Source organism: Phalangium opilio, unplaced genomic scaffold, assembly GCF_054372755.1.
Source record: "Phalangium opilio isolate 3A_F unplaced genomic scaffold, DU_Popi_V2 ptg000209l_1, whole genome shotgun sequence".
Classification (NCBI taxonomy): Eukaryota; Metazoa; Arthropoda; class Arachnida; order Opiliones; family Phalangiidae; genus Phalangium; species Phalangium opilio.
Genome location: NW_028324217.1, coordinates 3263593 through 3289640, shown reverse-complemented (window position 1 = coordinate 3289640; position 26048 = coordinate 3263593). Strand labels below are relative to the sequence as shown.

Genomic DNA, 26048 nt, shown 5'->3' with positions numbered 1-26048 from the left:
CAACTAACTTTAATCATACTTAATAAACATCGAAAATCGTACTTTAAATTCAAGGAAAACCGTGCAAAAGCCTAAGCTACCAAATTTCAGTTTGAAACATTTTCTGGCAACCCTGTTATGATACTCTTCTAAAAACCCATTTTATAAACAGACTGAAAAACATTATCGCAGAATTAAAAGCAAAAGTTACATTTACCTTAATACCCACCACGTTAAATCCGCTGAAAAACCATATCCCAAACTCGCATTACCGTCAACCTAACCTCAAAGCACTGTTAACCCTACGATAGTATTAATTTTACTGTCAAGTTAAACAAGTTCTCCCATACAAACAGAGCTAAAAATACGTCGTAACCTGTCAGTAAAGCTAACCCCTATACTGTCAACTGAAACGCGTTATCCAATTAAAAATTAATGCAGAGTTACAAAGTCACTTGTCAGTAAAGCTAAAGCCTGTCGGTTAACCCCTGAGAAGCTAACTTCCTGTGATGTGTGGGACAGGAAAATCAATAGAAAACAGGTGCCTTACCTTTAACTAACCACAATTTAACATGTTAGCGTGTATTTGGGCTTGTAGGACATTTTATTTCCAAGTTAAGTCGTGGGATTTTTTTTCCTCTAACGGGTGTCTGCTTTGAGAGATATACTGCTTATTTTGAGCCATGCCGTTATGTTAACGATGTATCTTGACACTGTGTTGAAAAAAATATGGTTTATATTTTATAAATGATATTTGGGATTTTGGACAACTTTTGATATTTTTATAATGACGTCACGTTGCTATGACACAAGCGTATGCTATTTTCCCTTTTAACAATATTTAAGGCTAAATAATATTAAACCAATATTTATTACTATAATTCATTAAAGGATAATCTGAAATATTTAATCTTAATAAGAGAAAAAATTTTTATCTAAAATATATAAGATTCAGAAATAAAATATTTTTTAAAAATGCCAAATATTGTAATAACTATTTTATAAATATACTTAATCAAATTATTCTTTGACAGTATGATAGATTAACTATATTTACACCAACTAGAAATATCGGTTAAGTTTTATCTAAATATAAACAGTTAATAATTAAGATAACGCAGTCATATATGGTGCGCTTTGGCGTTCCTATTTTTCTTTAAAACCCTTCCGTTCCCACTCTATTGTTATCCCTGCTATCTTTGTATTTATACGGGGTAGCGGGGGGAAAGGCTCGCTTCATCACATCACGCATAAAAATTTCGCCTTTTACTAAATTTTTCCGTGCGATGGAGCGTAAAGAGCTACTGAATTCAATTTTTGAATTGCTCTTGTCCTAGTGGCGAGGGTTACTAATTAATCCAAAATTAAACACACATAATTGATACGTTATCAGGAATCTAAGATATTGAAGATTATTTCTATTGTCGAATTTCTTGATGTATCATTTAAGCCTATGATAAAAACTTTATCAATTGAAACAACATCACGATCAACTGACCGACCCCTCGAATATAGATAATGTTATTTACGGCAAAATAGAGCCTTTATATTTTTCACCAATAAAATTTACATTTCATCTTTACTTTAGAAAAATAGATTTATTTTCCTATAAAGTTTAGAATTGTAGACGTAAATTCTTCTACACCCACGTATAGCCCGTCATGCATTGCGATCATATAATATAGCCTGCGTTATGAAATGTAAAACCACAAAGGGACTATTTTCGCTACCGTTCGAATAAATATTGTTGGGCCTCGGTCCGGAAAAGATGCCGTTGGAATATTTTAGCTTAAACTTAGACGCGTGACTGGCTTTTCAAATTATCTTAACTAATAATAGACAGGTTAAGAAACTAAATAAAAAACTTAAGCCTAAATTTAATAAGCTAAATTAAAAAAATGTTTGATAAGGAATTAAATACAGGGTTGGTAATTAGAGGACCGAAATACTTGAGTGGGATAGTTGGACTGTTGGTTCTATGGGAAGTCAGTGTGACATTGGAGTCAGTGTTTTGTGGATGACCCCCTTAAATTTAACGTAAGAAATTGAACGGCAATGATTTCTAATTTAATTTATTTAAGGGGCCATCCATAAAATACTCCAATTATAATATGGTTGCTGTGGTACAATGTTATAGATTCTGATTCAGTTATTTGAGAGCTTAGCCTCTCTATTTCTTGCCAAAAAGACCTCCCAATATTTAAGTCTGGATTTTCTTGTAAAATATTCTAGACTAGTTAGAAATATTTTTGAAAATTGCTGTTTGTAGTTTCGGCGTTACGTAGGCATAAAAGAGAAACTTATTTTCAACTTTAAAATAGGTTAAACTGTATTTTATTTTAAACTTAATTGAATAATTTTAAAAAGAGGGAGTGAAATGGAAAATCAAGGAGTTTGTTTTTTTGGTTTTTGTGTATCGATTTTTCTACTAATTATAAAACTAATCTGCATAATGAAACATCTAGGTAATAAATATCTCAAGAGGTATTTTAAAATTCAAATTAGTTTTGATGAGATTAAGATTTCATATAGAGATTTCCACTGACTGCTCGCGGAGCGCTCCCATGGAGCCATATAAATGGGAGAAGTAGTTCTCGGCTTCGTTAAAGACTGTTTTTGCTAAATCAGGGTCTCCTATATTTATTGCTCCATGGGAGCGACCCGAGAGCAATCAGTGGAATTCGCTAATAGATAATTTTAAATTTGCCCCTCCAACCAATCTCCTTCTTTTTAACAAAATTCCACGTGACACGCTCCATGTAGCGTGAAATTTGGCGCGAGATTTGATAAAAATTGCGCGTGATATTTAGGCCCAGCGCGCCACGTGACTTTTATTTTTAACAAGAAGACAGCTGGGGCGTTACGCCATTGGTCGGAGGTGCAAGTTTAAATTTTTTCCCGAAATCTCACGAAACTAATTTGTATTTAAAAATAATTCATGGGTATTTTATTTAGTTTAATATTTCATTATTCAGATTGGTCTTAAAATTAGTAGAAGAATCAGTAAAACAATACCTTTTTTGTTAAAAAAAACTCAAAAATGCAGCTGGGGCGTTACGCGATTGGTCGAAAGTGCAAATATAAAATTACGCATGAAATCTCATCAAACTAATTTTAATTTTAAAATAATTCATGGGTATTTCATTTATTATTTCACTGTGCAGATAGGTCTTAAAATTAGTAGAAGAATCAGTAAAACAATATCTTTTTTATTAATAAAAAAGTAGCTGAGCTGGGGCGTTACGCGATTGGTCGAAAGTGCAAATTTAAAAATACGTATGAAATCTCATCAAACTAATTTTAATTTTTGAAATAATTCATGGATATTTCCCTTAATATTTCACTACGTAGATTGGTCTTATAATTAGTAGAAGAATCATTAAGAAAAAATAACCTTAATTTGTCCCCTTCCATTTTAAAGATTTTAGCATAGCAATTTAAATCAATTATTTATAATTTTAAAATATTCAAATTCTTGGAACGAAGCTTAAGTAGCAAGTCTTTGCTGTAGATTGCTTTCAGTGGAAAAATCTAAACAAATAAATAAACAGTAAACAATTGTAACGTTTCTACTTAATTATTTAAAAGACAAAACTTCAACTTCACAAAGTCTGATTCTGATTCTATTCTGTTCATCTCCAGAATAACATCAATATTATGAATTATTAAATAATGAAATAAAAGACTCTACAGGGACGGACTACGTTCTAACTTCTAGGTCAGCTAGCCCTAGCCCTAACCTTACCATACAGGCAAAACCTGATAGCCTTAAGGCCCAACCAAGGCTTACAAGCAGCATATAGCCAAGGCCCTTCTCTCCTCTCTTTCTCGATGCACGTGTAGTTTTAAAATCCTATTGATTTTTCTCTCCTCAAAACTTTAAAGCATTCGAACCTGCTAGCGTTAAGGCTAAGGCTAAAGGCAAAGGTAAAACTTGCTTGCCTAAGGCTTCAGGGGATGGGAGAGGGAGTAGCAAGAAATCTCGGTTTTTAACTTCTAACCACTCCAGAAGAGGGCGTCCCCAGCCCGTTCTATACCTTACTTACTAGGTAATATCCTGCAATGACAAGTGATATGCGTTTAATGCGTAGTAAATGTATTGGAAGGACAGTTTAACTTGTCCCCATTGGATTTTTTTTTTATTTTTTATTATTTTTTAAATTTATAATATAAGGTGACTACTTAAAGGGCAAGTCTCATTTAAAGGAAAAGTTCAGGTGACATAATATTATACCTTAATTAAAAGAAAGGCTGCTATTTCTAAATATAAAAGGAATTAAATATTAAAAATAATTAATAAATGATCTCTTATTACAATATGATAATTAGTACATTTAATTATAATTTAAAATAATCAAGGACTACTGCTTCGCCATCCGCCATTGTTTTAGTGCAGGCGTCTGCTAGCCAGAACCCACTCTTAACATTACGGGATTGGTCGAATTCTCACTGGCTGAGAGAGGTAAGGGTAAGATGGGTTCTGGCTAGCAGACGCTACTGAAGTAGTGGCGTCTGCTATCCCGAACCTCTTAACACTACGGGATAGGTTGAATTCTTACAGGCTGAGAGAGGTAAGGGTAAGAGTGGGTTCTGGGTAGCAGACGCCTGCACTAACCCAATGGTGAATGGCTTAACAGTAGTCCTTGATTAATTTTATATTTAGAAAAAGCAGCCATTATTTTAATTAAGGTATTATCAGTTATGTTACCTGAATTTTGCTTTTATTGAGACTTGCCCTTTAACTTACACCAGGAAAATGAACTTATTCTACCCATCAAATGAACAGTGAAAGGTTGAAAGCCTCTTGGTGTTGAAAACTCGCACTATGTAAAACCGTACTACCTTTGGCCTTGAAAGTTGAATCCTTGCTTGTCTGTCGCTGCTTAATTAACGTGGTGCTTGATTGGTTGTCTTAACTCCTGATGTAGAGGCCTGTTAGTTATCAGATTTTTTTAGGGCCTCTGAAGACAGTTGTTGTTGCTGTAAAGTGGATGATCCATTAGTTGTAGTAGGAAGTCTGTGACATTACCAGGGATGGGATTAATTTTAGAAGTAGGAATGGAGTCTAACGGTTCGTATTTACTTCAGTTATTCCGACTCATAGACCACCCAGTATAGTATAGAGCCCCTCCCTCCAACACGTAATGTCACGAAAAGTTTAAATTATCTTATTGGCTGACTAAGTTTTGATGACGTTGCTGCCGGGGACGGCGAAAAATAATGACGTAATTCCTTTTTACCTCTGTCGCTATAACCCTCCCGCCTCTTCTCTTCTTTCATACCCCCCTCCGTCCCGTGGAAGGGGGTCCGTCCGGGATTTTGACGTGCGCCCACAATGATTACTCTGTTCTCCATTCCTACTTCTAAAATTAAATCTATCCCTGCTATATATAATGAAATATATATCTTAAATGTTAAAATATTTGATAAACCGTCCATAACAACCGGCTGGCTCTAACTATTATAAAAACATCAGTATACCGACCGACGACAAAGACTTAGCATTGTTAGTTCGATGAAGCGTTGAAAAACCTTTCCACAAAAGGTATCTTTCGTTTTCAATTTGACATTATTCCAATGCTAAGCCTAAAACCGATATATCCCCGCCTTAATATTAAGTACAAACTCACTGTGAAAACTAGAAAAGGTAAACCCATTTTTCTCTGCTAAACACAACTTGGGTTAGGGTTAGAAAGGGAGAGAAATGCAACAGAACAGAGGGAGAGAAGACCCCCTGGCAAGGCTTAACCGACAAATGCCTTTTTCACGCCTCAATGACCTTATCGTGATAAGAGTTCATAGCGTAAAGGACGTATATTTACGAGTTGGACTTGTACAGGGTGATAGGGTCGTAGTTCATGAGTGGGATGCGTGGATGGTTCTATGGGGAAATCAACTTAATTTTGAGTGAATCGATGAAATGTTAAATGTAACTTCTTCTGTGACCAGCCCTTAGATTTTGATTGAGCCCCCACAAGGGATGCATGCACCTCCTAACCCACAAGTTATCATGAATTAACATTGGAAACTTTACTCATGTACATGCTTCGGTCATATAATTACCCCCACTAAGAAGTGATATCTAGTATACTAGGGAGAAGGTATAAGATGCCTAAGTATACGCGCGCCTTAGTCCCAGTCCCCCTTTCAAAATACAAGGGGGGACGTAAAAGGAGGCCCCCGGGCTATTTCGCTGTTTCTCCTCAGTCGTAAAATACAAGTAATTTATTGCTCACTCGAGTCGCGCTGACGTCAGTTTTCAAGAACCAATGAGATGCTGCAGCTGGTTGTAATTTAAAGGCGGGGCGGGGATTAACAGTCCGGACAGGCGTCGTCTACGTTTGGACTGGAGATAAAGAGCTAGATTATAAATGTGGAGGCGAATTTATACCTTCTCCGTAATAAACTGTAGATATCACTTCTTGGTAACACCCTGTCAATTGAAAGATACGTGGTTTTTCCTTGAAAGGGTTTACTTTCGCCTTATGATTTTTCTTATCATAAAAAAGAAGGGGAATGGAATACGAATACATTTGTTTTGTTCTTCTCTTACATATCACGACACGTAATCTCCTTACGCTATTTGCGTTGCAACGTTTTCTTGCGGTTATTGCTTTATTTCTTTTATCCATTGTTTTATTTTTTTTTATTTGGTATTCCTGAATCATGCATTGCATGAACGAAAAATGAATGTTGCCGCGGGATAAGGAGATTTTGTAAACACTTTTCTAATTTAAGGGGGGTCGAATGCAGTTGCAGACTTTGTCGTCTGCTTCGTTTAAGATGGATGAAAGATTGATAGGACGGTGTGTTGACGCAAAGTCAAGGTTACAAGTCCATCAAATTTAGTCCGTATTGTTGTTGAAGCGGGGATACATAACAGCTAATGGAAATTATTGTGTATCCACCATTTTAATTTCTCAACGTATCTAGGCGGATTTTGTGGGAGGAGCTAGCTAGACTAGTCATTGTGTGTGACCAATTTTTAACAATCTATTATTAATTGCACCTTGCTTGTGCCTAGGACCTCGTCTTGCTACCAACCAATGGAATTACAGTTAGAAAGAAGACGTCAGAATTATGAGGCGTGACGGATAGTAAGTTCTCAAGCCCCGCCCACAAAACCCGCATACAAATTAACACTAGATATATGAGGGGCTGTATCATAAGTTTATGAGCTACGTTCCACGAAGTTTGTCACTGGTTACAAACTGGTGTGATTGACGTAGGCCATAGATTCAGGGTAAATCGAGGGACGCCTGGTGAGGCGCTGTAAGTTCAGACTAAATAGGACCTAGATGGAACTTGGTCCTGCATGCAAAATTAATTAACCACCTGCACCGAGTGTAGCAGGTAGGACTTCAATTGACTCGCTTAATTGCCGTTCTCCTTCTCGAACTAGTTATCTCGAGTACTGTAAGTCTCTCAGTAGCATTACGAACTTGTATAGGTAGTGCCATTCATACTTATGGAACGGAACATTATATACCCGGGCTGCCCGGTCCATACTTAGGTATGCGTTATAGGGTTATGTTGTAACGTGTTCGAGATAACCTCTTTTGACACGAGAGAAATAATAGCTTGTAAAGAAAGAAAAAATGTCGATTCAATTGGTTTTCTTTTTTGGCGAGGGGATCCCATGATAAATGCTATGTATGATGAAGGTATATTTGACTGGTGAAAGGCCGTGCTGACACCAGGGTTTCTGAGACCATCACCATCACCGTTTATCGATCGGAGACGTCGCCTTTACTATTGTTTGTTGTTTCAGGCTGTGCTGTACCAATGGGATGGGATAGTATTATTCAACTATGATATAGCGATTTTCCTACTGCAGGTGCTAGGTGGGTACGCGAGAAAACCAAATTAGGAAGGATAGGATGAATTCATTCTTCTTTAGAAGAAGAGTTATTGGGTTGGTTTCAAAAATAGATATGAATTGGAATAATGGATGTTGGATGTTTGGGGCTCGTTAGACCAATAGATCATTTCGGAAATTACCTATGGGGAGCTACCATAGAGGTGTGGCTTAAAATGGCTCCTCCCCTATCCACTAAAATGGCGGCAAACTTCACAAAGTGAAAGGCTAGTGGGGAAAGGCGTCTGATTGGCTAAGTGAGGGTCTGACGCTTAGTAGGGCAGATTTTCACGCCTCTCCCTATAGAAAAAGCAACACATAAGGGTATATCCTGGATTTTGCGCTCAAGTTTTTGCTGGATTCCTGGATGTTTGTAGGCTGTGGAGATAAATATTGGAATGGAATTCTTGATTTCAAAGTATTTTCGAAGACGTCCTAACTACCATATTTTGAAGTGGTTCATTTTCTCACTTAATAATTATAGTTGGGATGTCGAAATTAGCTTAAAATGTTAGCAAATATTAAATTTGCAAGACTATAAACACCAATATTATTTGGAAATTGATGTAAATACTCTTTATCATATAATTAACAATAATTGGTGCGAATTGAACGCCATGATCCTATTTAATTATCGCGCTGTTAAAAAACAGGTTTTTCTAGTCCTAGTGGTGTTTTTTTTTTTTTTAATGTTTTGTCTCTATTACTTCACACTACAATATATATCTTATCTGGGTCATTTTAGGCGGGGATACCGATTGAAATTATTCGTGTGATGATTAAATTTAACTTTGTAATTCGACCGTCGATAGCTCAGTTGGTAGAGCGGTGGACTGTAGAGTTAAAATTGATATCCATAGGTCGCTGGTTCAAATCCGGCTCGACGGACAACAAAGTTTTTTTAAATTTTATTTTAATTTTTCATTTATTTATTTATTTATTTACCCACCATATATATAACTTTGATGAATTTAAATGCTAAAATAATTTATTGTTAATCATAGTTTTTAACATCTTTTTTGTTTCAACTCCCAAAGTATTATTTAATAATAAATATTGTAGTTTATAAAACATTTTAAGATTTTTTTTTTCTGAATTATTTGTATTATTTTAAATATTTTCAATGTAGAGATTGTGATACCAGGGATAGATTTAATTTTAGAAGTAGGAATCGAGAACGGTTAGTAGTTACTTCAGTTATTCCGACTCATACTCCACCCAGTATAGAGCCCCTCCCTCCAACACGCAACGAAAAGTTTAAATTATCTTATTGGCTCACTTAAACTACGTTTTGATGACGTTGCTGATGCGGGGATGGCGAAAAATAATGACGTAATTCCTTTTTACCTCTGTCGCTATGACCCGCCCCGCCTCTTCTTTCATACCCCCCCCCGTCCCGTGGAAGGGGGTCCGGGACTTTGACGCGCGCCCAGATATTACTCTGTTCTCCATTCCTACTTCTAAAATTAAATCTATCCCTGGTTCTAGATAATAATATTGTAGTTCATAAATCGCTTTAAATATTTTCAATGTAGAAATTGTGATATCAAATGGAATTCATTAATTGAAATTAACAAATATAATTACAAGTCCCTGAAAGAGAAAAAAATACCATGCGGCGGTACACACGGTACAGTACCATATGTTCCCTTTAATATTCATTGTTTCGTACCATTGATATAAAAACCGCAATTGCATCTATACCCTACCCTTGCCTTTGAGAAAGCCAAAGAAAGAGAAAAGAGAAAGTGGCATCTTTCGTTCCCTTTCAAGTTACTTCTTCTTTGGCTCAGTTTCCCACTAATGGTCTGTGCCCAAAGAAAGATTCCTTCCTGTAAATAGCAAAACAGAGACCTCCTCATATTGAAGTTCATAACATAAAGTAAAACATCAGGACATGCATGAACACTACCGGATCAACACCCTCGGGGGGCACTACTAGGTGTTCGGGGGCCCACTGCGATATGACAGGTTAGAGCTTAAGGCTGGCCATCGGGGAACCCTGAACTCTAGGGCCCCTAGGGTCGTGCTTGGAGGATAATCCGGTACTTCAGCATGAAGTTAAGACTTAACATTCATTGGGTATTTGGATTAGTCTGGGAAATTAAAATAGTTTTCAAACCGGTCCTAGGGACCAGTGACTCCCCTCCCTAGGGTCCAAAATTATAATCTGGTCCTTGGGACTGGTCCCCAACACACCAGATGTTCTATTTTTACCCATGACATTTTGGAAAAGTTCTCTCTTGGTTTTTACTTTGGTTCATGGAGTTTTGATTGTAAGGCTATCTGTACTTGAAAAGAATCTGGGGTATTTGTAGCGAATGGTCATTGGTCCAATAGAATTGCACGGATACTCCGTAACTATACCTACGTGAAATTACCGCACACCACGTATAAAGATGAAGAACGAAATAATTTCGAAGTGTGATCGTGTATGTGCCCACCTAACCATATTTCAAAACGTTAGATATACTTGTTGGTATGTTCTTTAGAATTATACAGGGTGTTCCAAGAAGGGTGATTTATTTTAGAATCGAAGTACATGAGTGGGATGCGTGGATGGTTCTATGGAAATGAATTCTGAATTTTGAGTGAATCGATGAAATGTTAAATGTAACTTCTATGACCAGCCCTTATATTTTGATGCATCCCCTAAGCCTAACCCACAAGTTATCATGAATGAACATTTGAGAAGTGTTTATGATTGAATGACCCCCTTAACTAAATTAATAATCACGCTCTATTGAACACGTGTCAAATCATTTCCCTTTTCAAATTATTTGTTATTGAACATTACCAGGTTTCAATATGTTCTTAATTTTAAATACATAACATTTTCATTATAATTTAAATCAATAATAATTAAGCTGGCAGTAATCGAAATTAAACTCTATAATATGTTTTTAAATTAAAACTGAAAAGATTTTTATTAAATTCGTTTTAATCATTTACTTCCATATTTATCAACTTCCGATTTAGTGATACACCTAATCTTAATTTTAAATTTTTTATTTATTTTAATTAGCATTTAAATCCATTACAATTAATCTTGCAGTAGACCTTCGAAATTAACCAAAACCTTTCTTAAATTAAAACTCGAAAGGTTTCTGTTAAATTCGTTATAAACATCTAGTTCCTTCTTCATCAACTTCCGATTTAGTGATACACCTATTCTTAATTTTAAATTTTATTTTCATTAGCATTTAAATCCATAACAATTAAGCTTGTAGACCTTATCGAAATCAACCAAAACCCATTTTTAAATTAAAACTCGAAAGGTTTTTATTAAATTCGTTGATCATTTACTTCCATATTTATCTACTTCCGATTTAGCGAGATACACCTACCTACCTATGTACCCTATCCGAACCCATTTCCTGCGGCGGCATTTCTGTGATGGTTAGGGTTTAGATTTGGGTTTTGGGTTTCTCTAGTACATCTTTTCTAATGTTTAAAGGAGGGCTGTTCTGGACCTGGATCTAGCCGTTGGCGCTAGTAGCTGGCTGCTTCGTTATGTCAGACAGACAGACAGAGTGGAAGATGGAGAAGAGGGGTATAAGAGAAACCATCTGTAGAGTTGTAAATAATATCCGGAAAACTCTCTCCTCTCTCTCTTGCTCCCTCTCTCTCTCTCTCTCTCTCTCTCTCTCTCTCTCTCTCTCTCTCTCTCTCTCTCTCTCTCTCCTTCATATATTCAATCCTAACCTGGCGTGTTGGTACTTGGTTGTAAAGCCAGCCAACTTAGAGACTAGCTAGCTAGCTCTTCTACCAAAACAAAGAGGGTATAAAATGGAGGAGTAGAAGGCAATTGATGGAGTGTTCTCGCTTTGAAAGTTTATCTCTAAGCTTCCGGTGTGTAGGCGAGCGCGTGCCCGCATCTTTCTCTGCCTTTCCCTCTTATTGGTTGAAATCGGCGAGCACTTACACGAAGGAGAGTCAACTAGGGAAGGGGGTAGGTAACCATAGAGGATATACTGTTGAGGAGTAGATAGTTGTTGTATTTATTCAGTTATGGTTAAATTTTTTGGAGATACTTCCGGATCACTTTCTTGGTGACACTAGGTTCGTTACCTCTGACGAAATATTACTCTCGTTCTCCATAGAGGGCAGGGCATACGGTAAAGCAGACAACATTTTTCAACCAATAATGATATGTCTTTTACAGTGGGGGAAGTAAACCGGAAATGAATAGTAAAAATTGGCCAGATAATCATTCCCTTGTGTATTTAAGATATTTATAAAGGCTAAAGTTTCTACTCCTCTGCTGTATATTCTCTCTGAATTAAAAACTAAGAGGTTAAGAAGTCACAACCGAGATAGCTTTCTTTATTGGTTGAAATGCGGTGATGAACCGGATATTAAAAGGAAAATATAATAATAATAATAAAAATAAATTAATATTTATGAAGGCTAAAGTTTCTACTCCTCTACTATATATCCTCTATGATGTAACTAAGACGTCACAACTGAGATAGCTTTCTTTATTGGTTGAAATGCGGTGATGAACCTTACCGGATATTAAAAGGAAAATATAACAATAAAAATAAATTAAAAATAATTTTTCCTAGAACTACAAAAATACTTCGATAAAGCTGGTGCTTTCAACTCCTCTTTTGAATTTTACACGTAATTTTAATTACGGTAAAATTTAAGAAACGGCACCAAAACCCCTGTCCCTGTGCCGGACGCGTCCGCGAAACGAACGCTTACGATAAGAGAGGGAAACCGGTCGCGTCCGCGAAACGTACGCTTACGATGAGAGAGAGAGATCGCTAGCGTACGCGGTGGCGATACGAAGCTCCGCGTAGAGAGAGAACTGCCTGCCTGGTATATTAGTGAGAGGGGGAAGAGGGAGAGGGGGCATCCCGCTCGGAGAGAGAGGAAAGAAAGGTAGTTTAAATCTCGCGGGCTTTTTTGAGTGAAGGGAAACAAGATGATAATTTTCGTGCACTACTGCACTTTGTGCGCGTGATACATCAGAGATTATGCTGGATGGTTAGGTTAGGTTTCGTAAAATAGAGGGGACGCTTTACGGTCATAGTGATGGGTGCACAATTTAGTTTCATTAATATTATTTGATATGTGACGTTATTAGAAATTAAAGGGATACACGATTGTGTTTCAGAAATGTTTTTAGTTGTACGATTTATTGGAAATCAACTATACGGGGGGTCACGTGAGCCGTGTATTAGTGAGAGGGGGAAGAGGGAGAGGGGGCATCCCGCTCGGAGAGAGAGGAAAGAAAGGTAGTTTAAATCTCGCGGGCTTTTTTGAGTGAAGGGAAACAAGATGATAATTTTCGTGCACTACTGCACTTTGTGCGCGTGATACATCAGAGATTATGCTGGATGGTTAGGTTAGGTTTCGTAAAATAGAGGGGACGCTTTACGGTCATAGTGATTTCTGGTTTAGGGGATCCAGGATTTTGTTTAAATACATTATTTGATTCGTATGGTTTTTAAAAATTATACTTTAGTGGGGTGCACAATTTAGTTTCATTAATATTATTTGAAATGTGACGTTATTAGAAATTAAAGGGATACACGATTGTGTTTCAGAAATGTTTTTAGTTGTCAACTATACGGGGGGTCACGTGAGCCGTGTAAAATTACTATTAAGGCCCAGCCCTTGGGCCATCTTGTTTATACCCTCTTTGCTTCTACTACAATATGTATGCTTTGTTCAAATGGCGGATTTTCATCACAAAAGTTGTCGCCCGCGGTGTTAGAAATTGAGTTACACCTGTTAATTCAATTATGTTTTTGTGGTTTCACCGTTTGTTTTGGTTTGTGTTCTGTATGAGTAATTGTGTTTCATATTGTGGTAGAATATGGGATGTACTGTAGGTGTTGCCCCTTGTGACTTGTGACGTCAGGAATACATACAGATTCTGGGAATAATTGCGACGTGCCATTTTCATTCAACGTACATAAATGAATTTTATTGAAAGAGCTTGGCTAATCATTATGTTTATATGAGCATAAGTTTGTAAGTGATATGTTCCGTTCCATAAGTATGAATAGCACTACCAATAGAAGTTCGTATAATGCTACTGAGAGACTTACAGTACTCGAGATAACTAGTTCGAGAAGGAGAACGACGATTAACCGAGTCAATTGAAGTCCTAACTACACTCGGTGGTGGTGGTTATATTCCCTACTTCAATCACTTCAAAATTACAAGCTCCAGTTTCTTAGTTACCAGAGATTAACAAACTTATATTATGGAACATATCTTATAAACTTATGATTGATAAATGCAATTGCAAAGTATGTTTAGACACTGCCATCCATATAGACCTTTTTACATAAACTCCCCAGCTATTTTTGGTTTTTCTCAAAACTGGCGCGAAACCTCTAATGAAAACCCACTTCTATTGGGAACGTGTAACCATGGCAACGTGTGGCCGCAGCTGCTTTTCAGTCCGTTATTCTTTCTTTTGCCCGGTACTCACTCACTCAACTGTTGGTCGGTATGTGAAGGCTGATTCAATCGCTGTATCTATTTATCAATACCTCTGAGCTCAAAAGGAGAACCAAACCCTTCGGAAAAATTTATGGCTTTAAAATAGGGATGGGTCCGTGGTTAACTTAAGACTAACGTACGTTGTGAAAGATACAGAAACGAAATAACCAAATATTGGGGTTTAATTTAGAGAATTGTAACCAGTGACAAACTTATGGATGGAACCATAAGTTTATCATGCCTCTAAGTACACAAATATGGGTTACAACTGGGCATGCATCTTCCGCAGGCTACTGTGACGTCAGAACTCGTGCTCGTATAGCGCTACGCTAAGTTCCGAAGAGAGAAAATTTTGAAATTTCCGTCGCGGTGCAGCCACCAAGCGGTCGAGACGATTACTAAATGGGTCACGTGAAAAACATCATCCAATGGAATAAAGGAGATTTTTACGTTTCGTATACGGGATTTACGGGAGCAACTCTCCGAAAAGGGGGCGGTAACCTCGTAAGTCCCGTATAGGCAGGCATGGGGGGGAACGAATTTTACTTAAGCAACCCCAAAATCCCTCTCTCTCGTGAGATAGAGGCGGTTTCAGTCCTGAAACATTCTAAAAGGGATAAAAGAAACGCTAGGCTAGGCAGTATAATTTTGTATTGAAGTTGAGGTGATAAATGATACGGAGAGAGTATACTTAGGGTTTCGTTAAAGGAAGCCAGACAAACACTATTGCCATAGGAGTAGCAGCCATTTATCTACTTAGACTTAGAGGCATGATAAACTTATGGTTTTATACATCCACTACTTTTCATTTCTTCTATTTACGTTTGCTAAAACAATTCTTTCAATAAATAACCCCATTGTTTGAATTTATTTATTTTTTTTTTTTTGGAAGTAAATGCTTGGAATAATTTGAATAAACGTGTTGAAGTTAACCATATAAGAATGACAACGCATAAAAAACTAGGGGAAGATATATTACTGTGTATTTAGGAGAAATAAGAGTGAATACTTAGGCTTAAGTTGAGCACTTGTGTTGGTTCTTTTTCTCTGCGCTTTTTAAAATAAGAGAGAGAATTCAGCTGAAATAAGCAATTTTTTATTTTTGCTTTTAAAATAATAATATACATAAAAAAACACACAAATCTAGAAGCTCCCTTTGTGTTTGTAAAAGTTACTGCTAGACTCTATTGTGCTGACAATTGCATGAAAAAATAAATACGTCTGTACAGGGTGTTCTGCTAAAAGGGATGGGTATAATTATAGGACCGAAGTGGTACTTGAGTGGGATGCATTGCGTGGATGGTTCTATGGGAAATCAACTGAATTTTGAGTGAATCGATGAAATGTTAAATGTAACTTCTATGACCAGCCCTTAGATTTTGATTGAGCCCCCACAAGGGATGCATGTGCACCCCTAACCCACAAGTTACTGATGAACATTGTGTTTATGATTGGATGACCCCTTTTTGAACACCCTGTATATAAGATGTACGGTTTTTTTTAGTTTAGTTTGTGTTTTATCGAAATATGACATAATTCAAAAATTGCTGTCTGAATTTTCTCTGTTTGAAAAATGGTACCTAGTGTTATAAAACTAAATTTTATTTATTTGTTTTATTTATGTATTATGTAAGCAATGGAACATTTATTACCACATATTTATAGTGTTATATTCCCTTTAATGGGAAGGTTGGCTAATGGCTATAAGCTTAAGTGTATTATTAAGAAATGATGTATAATGCTAATTATCTCGTTTCATAGAAAATGTTTATTTATAAAAAAAATACTTTTATATTTATACATATATACATGGATTTTTACAAGTTAGTTAAAAATTAACTTTTTAATTTTAAAATTTAGACAGAAAATTGTTAAAATTCATTAAACTTTTGGAAAACCGATCTCCCTGAGTTTTCTACGAGTTTTTTCCCGTGTATTTGTCAACTATTTATTTCCCTGAGTTTTTCGTTAAAATTTAGACAGAAAATTGTTAAAATTCTGACAGAAAATTGTTAAAATTCTCACAGAAAATTGTTAAAATTCTGACAGAAAATTGTTAAAATTCTGACAGAAAATTGTTAAAATTCTGACAGAAAATTGTTAAAATTCTGACAGAAAATTGTTAAAATTCTGACAGAAAATTGTTAAAATTCTGACAGAAAATTGTTAAAATTCTGACAGAAAATTGTTAAAATTCAGACAGAAAATTGTTAAAATTCAATCTTGGTTAAAATCGGTTTTTTAAAATGAAAACCGAAAACCGAATCAGTCCTTTTTTTTTTTAAGTTCCGGGGGTTGTCCAATCTCGGTCCAGGGTCAAATTCGGGGGTTGTCCAATCTCGGTCCAGGGTCAAATTCGGGGGTTGTCCAATCTCGGTCCAGGGTCAAATTCGGGGGTTGTCCAATCTCGGTCCAGGGTCAAATTCGGGGGTTGTCCAATCTCGGTCCAGGGTCAAATTCGGGGGTTGTCCAATCTCGGTCCAGGGTCAAATTCGGGGGTTGTCCAATCTCGGTCCAGGGTCAAATTCGGGGGTTGTCCAATCTCGGTCCAGGGTCAAATTAGGGGGTTGTCCAATCTCGGTCCAGGGTCAAATTCGGGGGTTGTCCAATCTCGGTCCAGGGTCAAATTAGGGGGTTGTCCAATCTCGGTCCAGGGTCAAATTCGGGGGTTGTCCAGGTTCGGGAAATCGGTAATTGGGGGCAGTCCAGGTTCGGGAAATCGGTAATCGGGGGCAGTCCAGGTTCGGTAATCAGGGGCGGTCCAGGGTCATTCCGGGGGGTGGTCGAGGTCGGGTGGTCCGTGGGTCAGTTCAGCCTTAACTATAATTAAAATGAATGCGCTATTAGAACATAAATACTACAATTTACTAAATTTCAATATAGGCCGGCCTAATCACAGCTGTTTCAATGGCAAATGTTTAAAAATATACTCAAAATTGTAGCTAATTTGAGTATGTGGTCTATAAGCGACTTGGAAAGTTAATGTTTATCAACATAAATTTAGAAGTCGATAAAATCCCTAACTCTAATTCGAAAGAAGAAGTCCAACAACCTCAAATGATCTTACATCGCTTAAAACTTGAAATAATAGCTTGGAATTAAATTTAACTTACTCGTCATATTCATAATCCAGCAATTCCGTCCAATTAGGCATCGGAGCTTGCTCCACGGTGGGCGGGCCCGATGGCGGCGTAGGAGCTCGAGCCACCGACGATGGAGCCGTTGGCGCCGCGTCGTTGGGCTCTGGGGTCGGGCATGATGAAGTCGTTGGCGCCGCATCGTTGGGCTCTGGGGTCGGGCACGATGGAGGCGTTGGCACCGCGTCGTTAGGCTTAGGGGTCGGGGTCGGGCCCGGCGTTTCCTCCACCGGGGTCCCAGTGAGAACCTCCTCACTTGGAGCTCCAACGGCCGTAGCAACTTTAGGCGGGGCTGTCGGTGCCTCTACGGGGGGATCCGGGGTGCTTACGTCTGGCGTTGTCCTCGGTGTCACGGCCCTCGTAGGCTTCGAGGCCCTTGAAGTTCCCGGCGTTGAAACAGGCGGGATCCATTTAACGTCCCCTACGGCTGCTCCATTAGGGGGAAACGGTGCTCCCGTGGCCGTGTTCGGCGCGGTCTTCACCCTGTTGTCGAGGACGTACGAGGCCCTTCCACGTCCACGGTACGGGTTTCCGCGGGGATGGCGACCACGTCCACGGTATCCGTTTGGTTGGGGACCGTGGACTGGTTTTGCCTCGGCTTTCAGGGCTCCGGGGCGACGGTCGAGGGAATAAGGATTTCTCCCTGTGGTCCCAGACCACCGCTGCCAGATCGGGAGATAATCCCCATGACGGGGTTTGGGTTTAGCTTGGTGTCGGTTGTTCATGACTGTTCTATGCAAGTGATATAGAAAAGAGTGATGGAAGATCATAGTATTCAATTGGGCTTATATAGATAAATGGTCTACAATCGCCACGCCCCCTTTTTTCTAACGGTCCAATAAGATCGATGCTTTACTTACGAAGATGGGTTTTTACCAGGAATAGTAAATAGTGACACCATGGTCGAGGGTCAAGACCAGTGAAGTTGTTTTCGGTTATTGGTACTTCCTCCCCCCTTCTCTAACCGGACCAGGGCTCGAGACAATTGCATTGTTATCAGTATCGGGTCGCTAGCTTATCTTTTATGGAAGAAAGGGTTGCTGCAGTGCTATCGGACCAAGTTCAACTTTGACCTGCATTGAGAAATTGAGATCTTCATGGTTTAATTGTTTACCTTTTTACAAAAGAACGTAAAAGCAAAGCAACACTTGGGAATTTTTACGTTCTGAGTAAGAGGCAGCGCAACAGCCTGCAGGTGTTACCTTAACCTTGGCCTACCACGTGGACTTTTGAAATTATTATTAGCAAATTCTTGAAATGCGTTTCTAAATGGTTTGGTTTAATAAGCCTTTTTCTATGTAAAAAGGGGTAAATAACCTTCAGTATAGAGAGAGGCCCTTGACCATATATGAGATGAGGTGACCTTTGACCTGAATTATCTAATTAAATTATCTTAATTATAGTTTTCACTAAAGGGCTTATATAAAATTCCTTACCCTATCTAGGCTTAAACTTCAGTGCAGTGTTGTCAGGCCCTCTGTGACTGTGTTAAGTTGTGATCAAGTACCAAGTGAAACTGAAAATACTGCTCGCCTTTATCTATGCATTGTTTTGACTCACTAATGGCCTGGCAACACTGGGGAACGGAAAACTGCCTTTAATAGCCGTTAATAATTATGAAAATTGGTCATCTCTGAAAATGGTTTTTACCCCAGCTTGCCCCATTTAAATACCTTTTAATTTGGTCATTTATTTAATCACTTTTTATTAAAATTGTTAATCACTTTTCACTACTAATTAAGTGTATGACTGAGTCACAACCCTGGCTTAAGAATGCATTCCTACAATAACCCTTTTCTTTATTTTAAAGAAAATTCCCCTTTACTACGGAATATTTTTAAAACCAAATAATTTTAATTAAAAACTCGCAACTGTTAATTAAGCCAAGTTTCTTATAAATAAATTATTTTCGTGGATTATAATATATTTAATAGCAGAATTTTGTATGAAATCCACGTTCAAAATGTCGTAAAACTAGCTCTAAACCATTATATTTAGTTGTTAAAACGGAACTTTCAGAGCTTAGTGAAAACGTGACAGTTTTATTTTTGGGGGACTAGGGCCTCAAAAATGCTTTATGTACAGTAAAAGTATGTTTTAGGCCTAATATTAAATTTACCCTTGAAGAAAATAAAGTCATGAACATAACGAAACGTAGCCAAAATGTGTAGTAGAAGCTAGGTAGAAGTGTAACTAATCGATTAAAGGCAGAGTTCCAGTGAACTTAGTTTAAAACTGACTAACAATTCCCGGGCGACCGTGCAGATTTTAGAATCCCCGCTGGGGCTGAATTTGAGTTTCTAGCTTTCTATTTAAAAGGGGGTAGGCAACCCTCTGTATCGGGCTGTACAGATCCTTTGCCGTCTCTCTCTGAACTCTATAGAATCTACCAAGCCTACAGCGCAGGCGCTAAAAGCGGGATGGAAAGAAAAGTTTTACCCACGTGTCTTCCCCTCTTAGCTGTCTGTATAAAAGTTTGGAGAGAAAAATATAAAATGCTTTAGTTAGTTTTTACCTAGAAGGCTAGAATCCTTCGCTGGAAAATCTGCATGGTGTTAGTCTCGATGCTAACTTTTCGTGGAACGCGGCCTTTAAAAGTGTTATAAAAGGTAACCTACAGCCCTAAGTTGAATAGGTTTATGCCACCTGCATTGAGCTAAAGCGGAGTTCACAATGTGGGCTACCTATTGTGGTATCAAGCGCTTTTATTGCTAATTTTATTTTCAAATACATGTTTTTTGGTGGAATTTTTCTTTATGTAACAAATAAGACTTACAAAAACATCATTTAAAGCGTGAATTTTTTTGCAAAAAAAAAAAACGGTCTTTTCCAATGTTGAGAATTCGGTTGGGTGACCTTTGACCTCATATGGAAATATATTTTTAAAATAAGACCATAAACAAGGCAAATATTTTATTCTAAGAATTGTTTGCCAAAAATGTGGCCTCTCCCAATCTAAACAAACATTAAATTGAGTGACCTTCGACCTCTGATGGAAATTTATTTTTGAAATCTGACCACAAACAAGGCAAAAACTATCGTTTGAAGCATTGTTTGCCCAAAAATGTGTCTTTAGTCAATGTGAACAAACATATAATTTTAAATTCTTAAAACCTATAATATTATTTTTCAAAGATTATTATTCCCAGGGCGTGATAAGCTTTAATCGGTTTGGAATGATTAAAGAAAAAGGCGGGAAACTCCACGTGGAATTTTAGATTTTTAAAGGGTCGTTAAGTATGGTAGGCTTCAGGTAAAAGGGCGCGTAATAATTAAGGTGACGTTACAGCACACTCTAGAGTGTGGAAAAGGGCGCCAAAGTGCTTACTTAATGAAACCGGGGGCTAGGCTTAGTAATTAATGATCCAGTAACGCGGCCTCCCAAACTCCCAAAGACCAAATTTTACTCAACTGAATCTTGCAAAAAATAATGAAATAAAATAATATTAAAAATATAATCTTGGTGATAATAGGGGCCCTGATTGCAGGGGCTACAGCTGAATAATGTGTTTATTGTTCTATGTAAGAATAAATATACAGGGTGCACTGTTCCAAAAAGGGGTGGTGGGTAATTATGGGACCGAAATACGTACATGAGTGGGATGCGTGGATGGTGGTTCTATGGGAAATCAACTGAATTTTGAGTGAATCGATGAAATGTTAAATGTAATAAGTTCTATGAGCAGCCCTTAGATTTTGATTGAGCCCCCACAAGTAGGGCCGGAAATAAGAAAAATTTCATATAGGACATGTGTCCACTGACACCCCATTTGACTGGAAAATTTATAGGACATTGTCCACTGGAGTGTGCAAAAATAGTGTCGCGTCTTCATAGTCAAGCTATCAAAACTTAGGAAAATTTATTGGTCAAAATGTCCATTGACACCCTTAGTTTTTAAAAAGTTATGGGACATTTTAAAAAATTATTGGACAATGTCCAGTGTCCTGTGCTTATTTCCGGCCCTGCCCACAAGGGATGCATGCACCCCCTTACCCACAAGTTATAATTAAACATTGAATGAGTGTTTATGATTGGATGGCCCCTAAATTAAATAGAAATCATTACCTGTTCAGTTTCTTATAAGGGGTCATCCGTAAAACACATTAATTTGTTTTCAAATTTGATCTTTTCCGTTGTAAATCTCATTTGTCTTACTTTTTATTCTATTCCTATTTGCATTTGATAGTAGTAATAAATGATTGGGTAGGTTCTGGAGATTCCTATTAATATGCAAATGAGACGTGCACTTCCACCGCCCACGTCCGTCTTTTTGCCATAACTAACCGGAAGTAATTTTATAACTATTTCCTCTTTCTACTTCCACAAAGAAAGAAAGGTTTTATGTATGTCAAGAAATAGACAAATTCATGTATATTTATTACAAAAATCTCGTAAAATTCGGAAATTATTGCATAAGGAAGGCTTTGGTATTAGATATACTATAAAGTTAAGGTCCATGAGCTGGCTTCTACCCTAAAATTAATTAACTATATTCAATTTAATTATTTATGTTTGTCAATAATTGTTTTAATCTTATCCCAAATCTTTTTGTGTCTTTTCAGGGGTTTTGGTAAACAAGGATTTCAGTGCCAAAGTAAGTTATTTTGTTATTATTATATTTTTTTAAATAAAATAAAATTTATTTTATATATTGTATACAACTGTAAGGGAGCTCAGTGGTCCTCTAAAAACCTATATTATTGAATCTGTAATATATTATCCTATAATTTCATGAAAGGCATGTCCTATAATATCCTAAATTTTTTTGACTTAGTTTGGCAAGTCCTATAAAATTCAGGAAAAAAATCCTATTTTCCCTATAAGGAGTTTAAATTTTTGGCTGGGCTCCCTGGTGTTTGTTTTCCCGCAAATAATTGAGATGTGATGATATAATTTCGATTGAATTTACTTCTGATTTATTATGAAACTCGCAGCTCACTCAGCTTTTCATTATTTGTAATTTAATAAACATTTTTCAAAATGTCAGACACAAAGCAATGAGAGCCAGTATAGAAGTAGTAAATGTACTTTGCTAATGGATTTTCATGTACGTGCCCAGTTAATTAAGATCAATGTGCCAAAAATTAACGATGGCAACTCAATTAGGCTACTAGCCCTCCCCCCAACTTTTGATGGAGTTTTTTTTTATTTAATCAAAAAGTATTAATTATTACTCCAATTTTAATATATAGGTATATATTAATATTAATATTAATATTTTAATAAAAAAGGTCCTTATTAACTTATTGAATTCAAGTTAATTAATTAAGTGATTGTGAATTAAAACTAATTGATATTCGGGGGTTAGGGCAAAATAGAGATAGAAACAACCTGTATTCTGTGAAGTTTAATTAGTTTTATTTATTTTTGAGGTTATTTAATTAACAATTTTGTTAATTTTTATTTTTTTTTATTTTACAGTATGCAGTTTTGTTGTACATAAAAGATGCCATGAATTTGTGACCTTCAAATGCCCTGGTGCCGACAAAGGAGTCGATTCTGACGTAAGTAACCACAATATTTGTTATTTTCTTATCATTACCATGAAATTACTGAAATTACAAATTTTAATTGGATTTTGTAGAATTAAAAATTAAAAGTCAGTGAAATTAGAAATATTAATATATTTATTAGTTAGTCCACAAATTAGAACTGATTGATTGAAAAATGATAAGCAAAGGCTTAGAAAACTAAAAATAACTGGGAAAATATTATAAATTTGGGTTGATGTAAGAATAAATACAGCTACTAGGAATAATTGTGTAGCCATACCTCTCATGTTAGTTTCTATGATTTCGGGTTTTGTGGGTATTCCGGGCTTGAAAACTTATTATCCCTCACGCCTAATCATAATTTTGACGGCGTCTTTCTAACTGTTGTTTCATTGGATGGTAGCAACGCCAGTTCCTAGGGGCTCAGGCGCAAGGTGCAACAGGTAACGAGATTGATTATTTTTAGGGAACTAACAGTTCTGACCCTGAAACGTCACACCCGACCCTTCTATCTCTTACTGGAGTTTCATCCTCCTAACGGTTAATTTGGAAACAGTATTCTACGCGCTAAAATCCCAACCAGAGGGGGCTGCGTGACGTCAGACTATCTCTTACCCGTAGCCAGTTGTTACCTCCCTATTAGCTATGGGTAAAATTCCTCATACATAATCGTTAGTCTAGCTAACTCCTCCCACAAACCGTGCCTAGATACGTTGAGAAATTAAAATGATGGATACACAATTATTCCTAGTAGCTGTATGTATTCCTGGTTTCTTACGCCCACTCACGTGGTTGATGCATCTGCAACAAAGATTGCAGTTTTGGTTCACGTTTGTATATGTATACCTTGGGGCGATGGTTTCAATCAAGCTGATTTTGCAAAATCCTTTTTGGTAAACAGAAGTATGAACTAACTAACCGCCCACGGACGGAGTCATTTTAAAATATTTATTAATATATAGGTACATAGGGTCTCGTTATTGGAGATTTTAATTAAAGGGAATGTTAAGTTGCGTAACGTTTCGTGTTTGTCAGCAAATTTAAATTACAATTGTTTGGGATAACCCTTTTCTGACAGTTGTTTGCCTATAATTAGGGAATATTTAAAAATGGGTCAAAAAGTCAGCTGGGGATTTTACTAATTGGTAAATGGTCAATATAGCTCAGGGAATTTTAAAAAAAATTCCGATGGTCAATATTGCTCAGGGAATTTTAAAAAAAAATCCGATGGTCAATATAGCTCAGGGAATTTTTTAAAAAATTGTCCGATGGTCAATACAGCTCAGGGAATTTTTTAAAAAATTGTCCGATGGTCAATATAGCTCAGGGAATATTTTAAAAAATTGTCCGATGGTCAATATAGCTCAGGGAATTTTTTAAAAAATTGTCCGATGGTCAATATAGCTCAGGGAATTTTTTAAAAAATTGTCCGATGGTCAATATAGCTCAGGGAATTTTTTAAAAAATTGTCCGATGGTCAATATAGCTCAGGGAATTTTTTAAAAAATTGTCCGATGGTCAATATAGCTCAGGGAATTTAAAAAATATCTTCAAAATTCTACTGACAATCCTGTTTATTCTCAGCAAACAATTATTTACTAAACATACAAACCGTGATATCTGATATGACCAGCTAAAACAACACCAAACAAATTTTTAACAAAATCAAAAATATTATGGTAAATCTATATTTACTTATAGTAAACAACAATATTATACTAAACAAACCAATATACCTGATCTGACAAGCTTAAACGACACCAAACCCAATTTTTAACAGCCAGCAACCACCAAAAATCAAAAAAATAACACGATTATAAATGAATTTAGTCAACCGATAATGTCACGTAATATGTAAAACAAAAGACTAGGTCCCGTACCACTTGTCAGCGCGTGTTAAAGGCGGGGGTACGAGCTTTTTCAGGGTTTTTGAAAAGCCTGTTGATTTTTCGTGACTTTGAATAATTAGGCTGGATTTTCACGAGAGGCTAAACTCAAATATTTACGCTTGGCTGAAGTTCTCAGATTCACGCGCCAACCAATTCTGGGAAGCTCGTGCCTGGTTTTGGCCTGTTCGCACTGAAATTTGAGCCCTCTTTTTATTCGTTTTAATATTTAACGGAGTAGTTTTATTGGAGTGTGAACGAAGGTTTTATTAAAAATGCTTTAAATGTATCTACGTCTCTTTTAATATTGCTCCATGGTGGCAGATTGCTAGTATTAGTTTCTAATAGGGGAAAGATGATTGGATGGTTATGGAAGGCTCGTTCGCATTTATCTTAACTAATATTTAATTAACGATTAATATTAATAATTAGTAACTAATTTAATTAGGGGCTTTTCTACCAATTTATATTTTAAAGGGAGAATGAACTTGGTTTATTTTTTTTAAATTTTTTTTGGGTTTAGAAATTTGTTAAAATTATTTGGGGGTGTTACCTTCTTTTATTGGTTTAAATATTAGCCAATTAGATCATTCGCCATTCATATTTTTATAGAAAGTATCAATTAAAGGTTCAAACAAATTGATTTTGATTTTATATTTTAAAAGGAGAATGAAGGTGGTTTATTTTTAATTTTTTGGGGGGGGTTTAGAAATTTGTTAAAATGGGGTAGGGGGTGTTTGTTACCTTCTTTTATTGGCTTAACTATTAGCCAATTAAATCATTCGCCAGTAGGTTTTGCTAGAAAATGTGAATTAATGGTTCAAACAAATTGATTGTATTTGATTTTTTAGACATATTTGATAAAATGGGGGTGTGCCTTTCTTTCATTGGCTGAAATTTTAAACCAATTAGATCGCAAGTCGTATGAACTTGGCTTAGAAATAGAGAAGTTGAAGTTATTCATCTTTTGTAGACCTAAAATAGTCCTATGCAATTTTGAAAGGCGATAAAAATTAATTAAAATGTTTTTATAAATTTTAATTAACGTTTTTTTAATCAAATATAATTAATTCGCCCTTGTATAACATCTATAAAGACTTTTTACTCATATTTAAATTTAGTTAATTTTGTTTGCGAAGTTCCCCTTAACAAACACTGTAATCATAATTAACCCTAATTAGACATAATTAAAATTAATCATCTTTGGCCCAGTTACGTAAAACAACAGCC

At 36.5% G+C, this 26048-nt stretch overlaps 1 protein-coding gene and 2 non-coding genes across 6 annotated transcripts in view; all 3 read left to right on the top strand.

Annotated features, from left to right (window-relative positions):
- Positions 1-26048, top strand: part of Pkc53E (Protein C kinase 53E) — a 109617-nt gene that overhangs the window by 17598 nt on the left and 65971 nt on the right. For all 4 annotated transcript variants that reach the window (XM_089854959.1, XM_089854960.1, XM_089854957.1 and 1 more), the window contains exons 2-3: positions 22003-22034; positions 22862-22944. In XM_089854959.1, the coding sequence (XP_089711085.1) occupies positions 22003-22034; positions 22862-22944 (115 nt within the window). The remainder of the gene's footprint in view (positions 1-22002; positions 22035-22861; positions 22945-26048) is intronic.
- LOC149618405 (U5 spliceosomal RNA) lies at positions 1205-1326 on the top strand. The gene has a single exon (XR_016375636.1). It is a non-coding gene; the product is annotated as a U5 spliceosomal RNA (small nuclear RNA).
- On the top strand, positions 8640-8725 carry TRNAY-GUA (transfer RNA tyrosine (anticodon GUA)). Its single transcript is given in 2 exon segments — positions 8640-8676; positions 8690-8725. It is a non-coding gene; the product is annotated as a tRNA-Tyr (tRNA).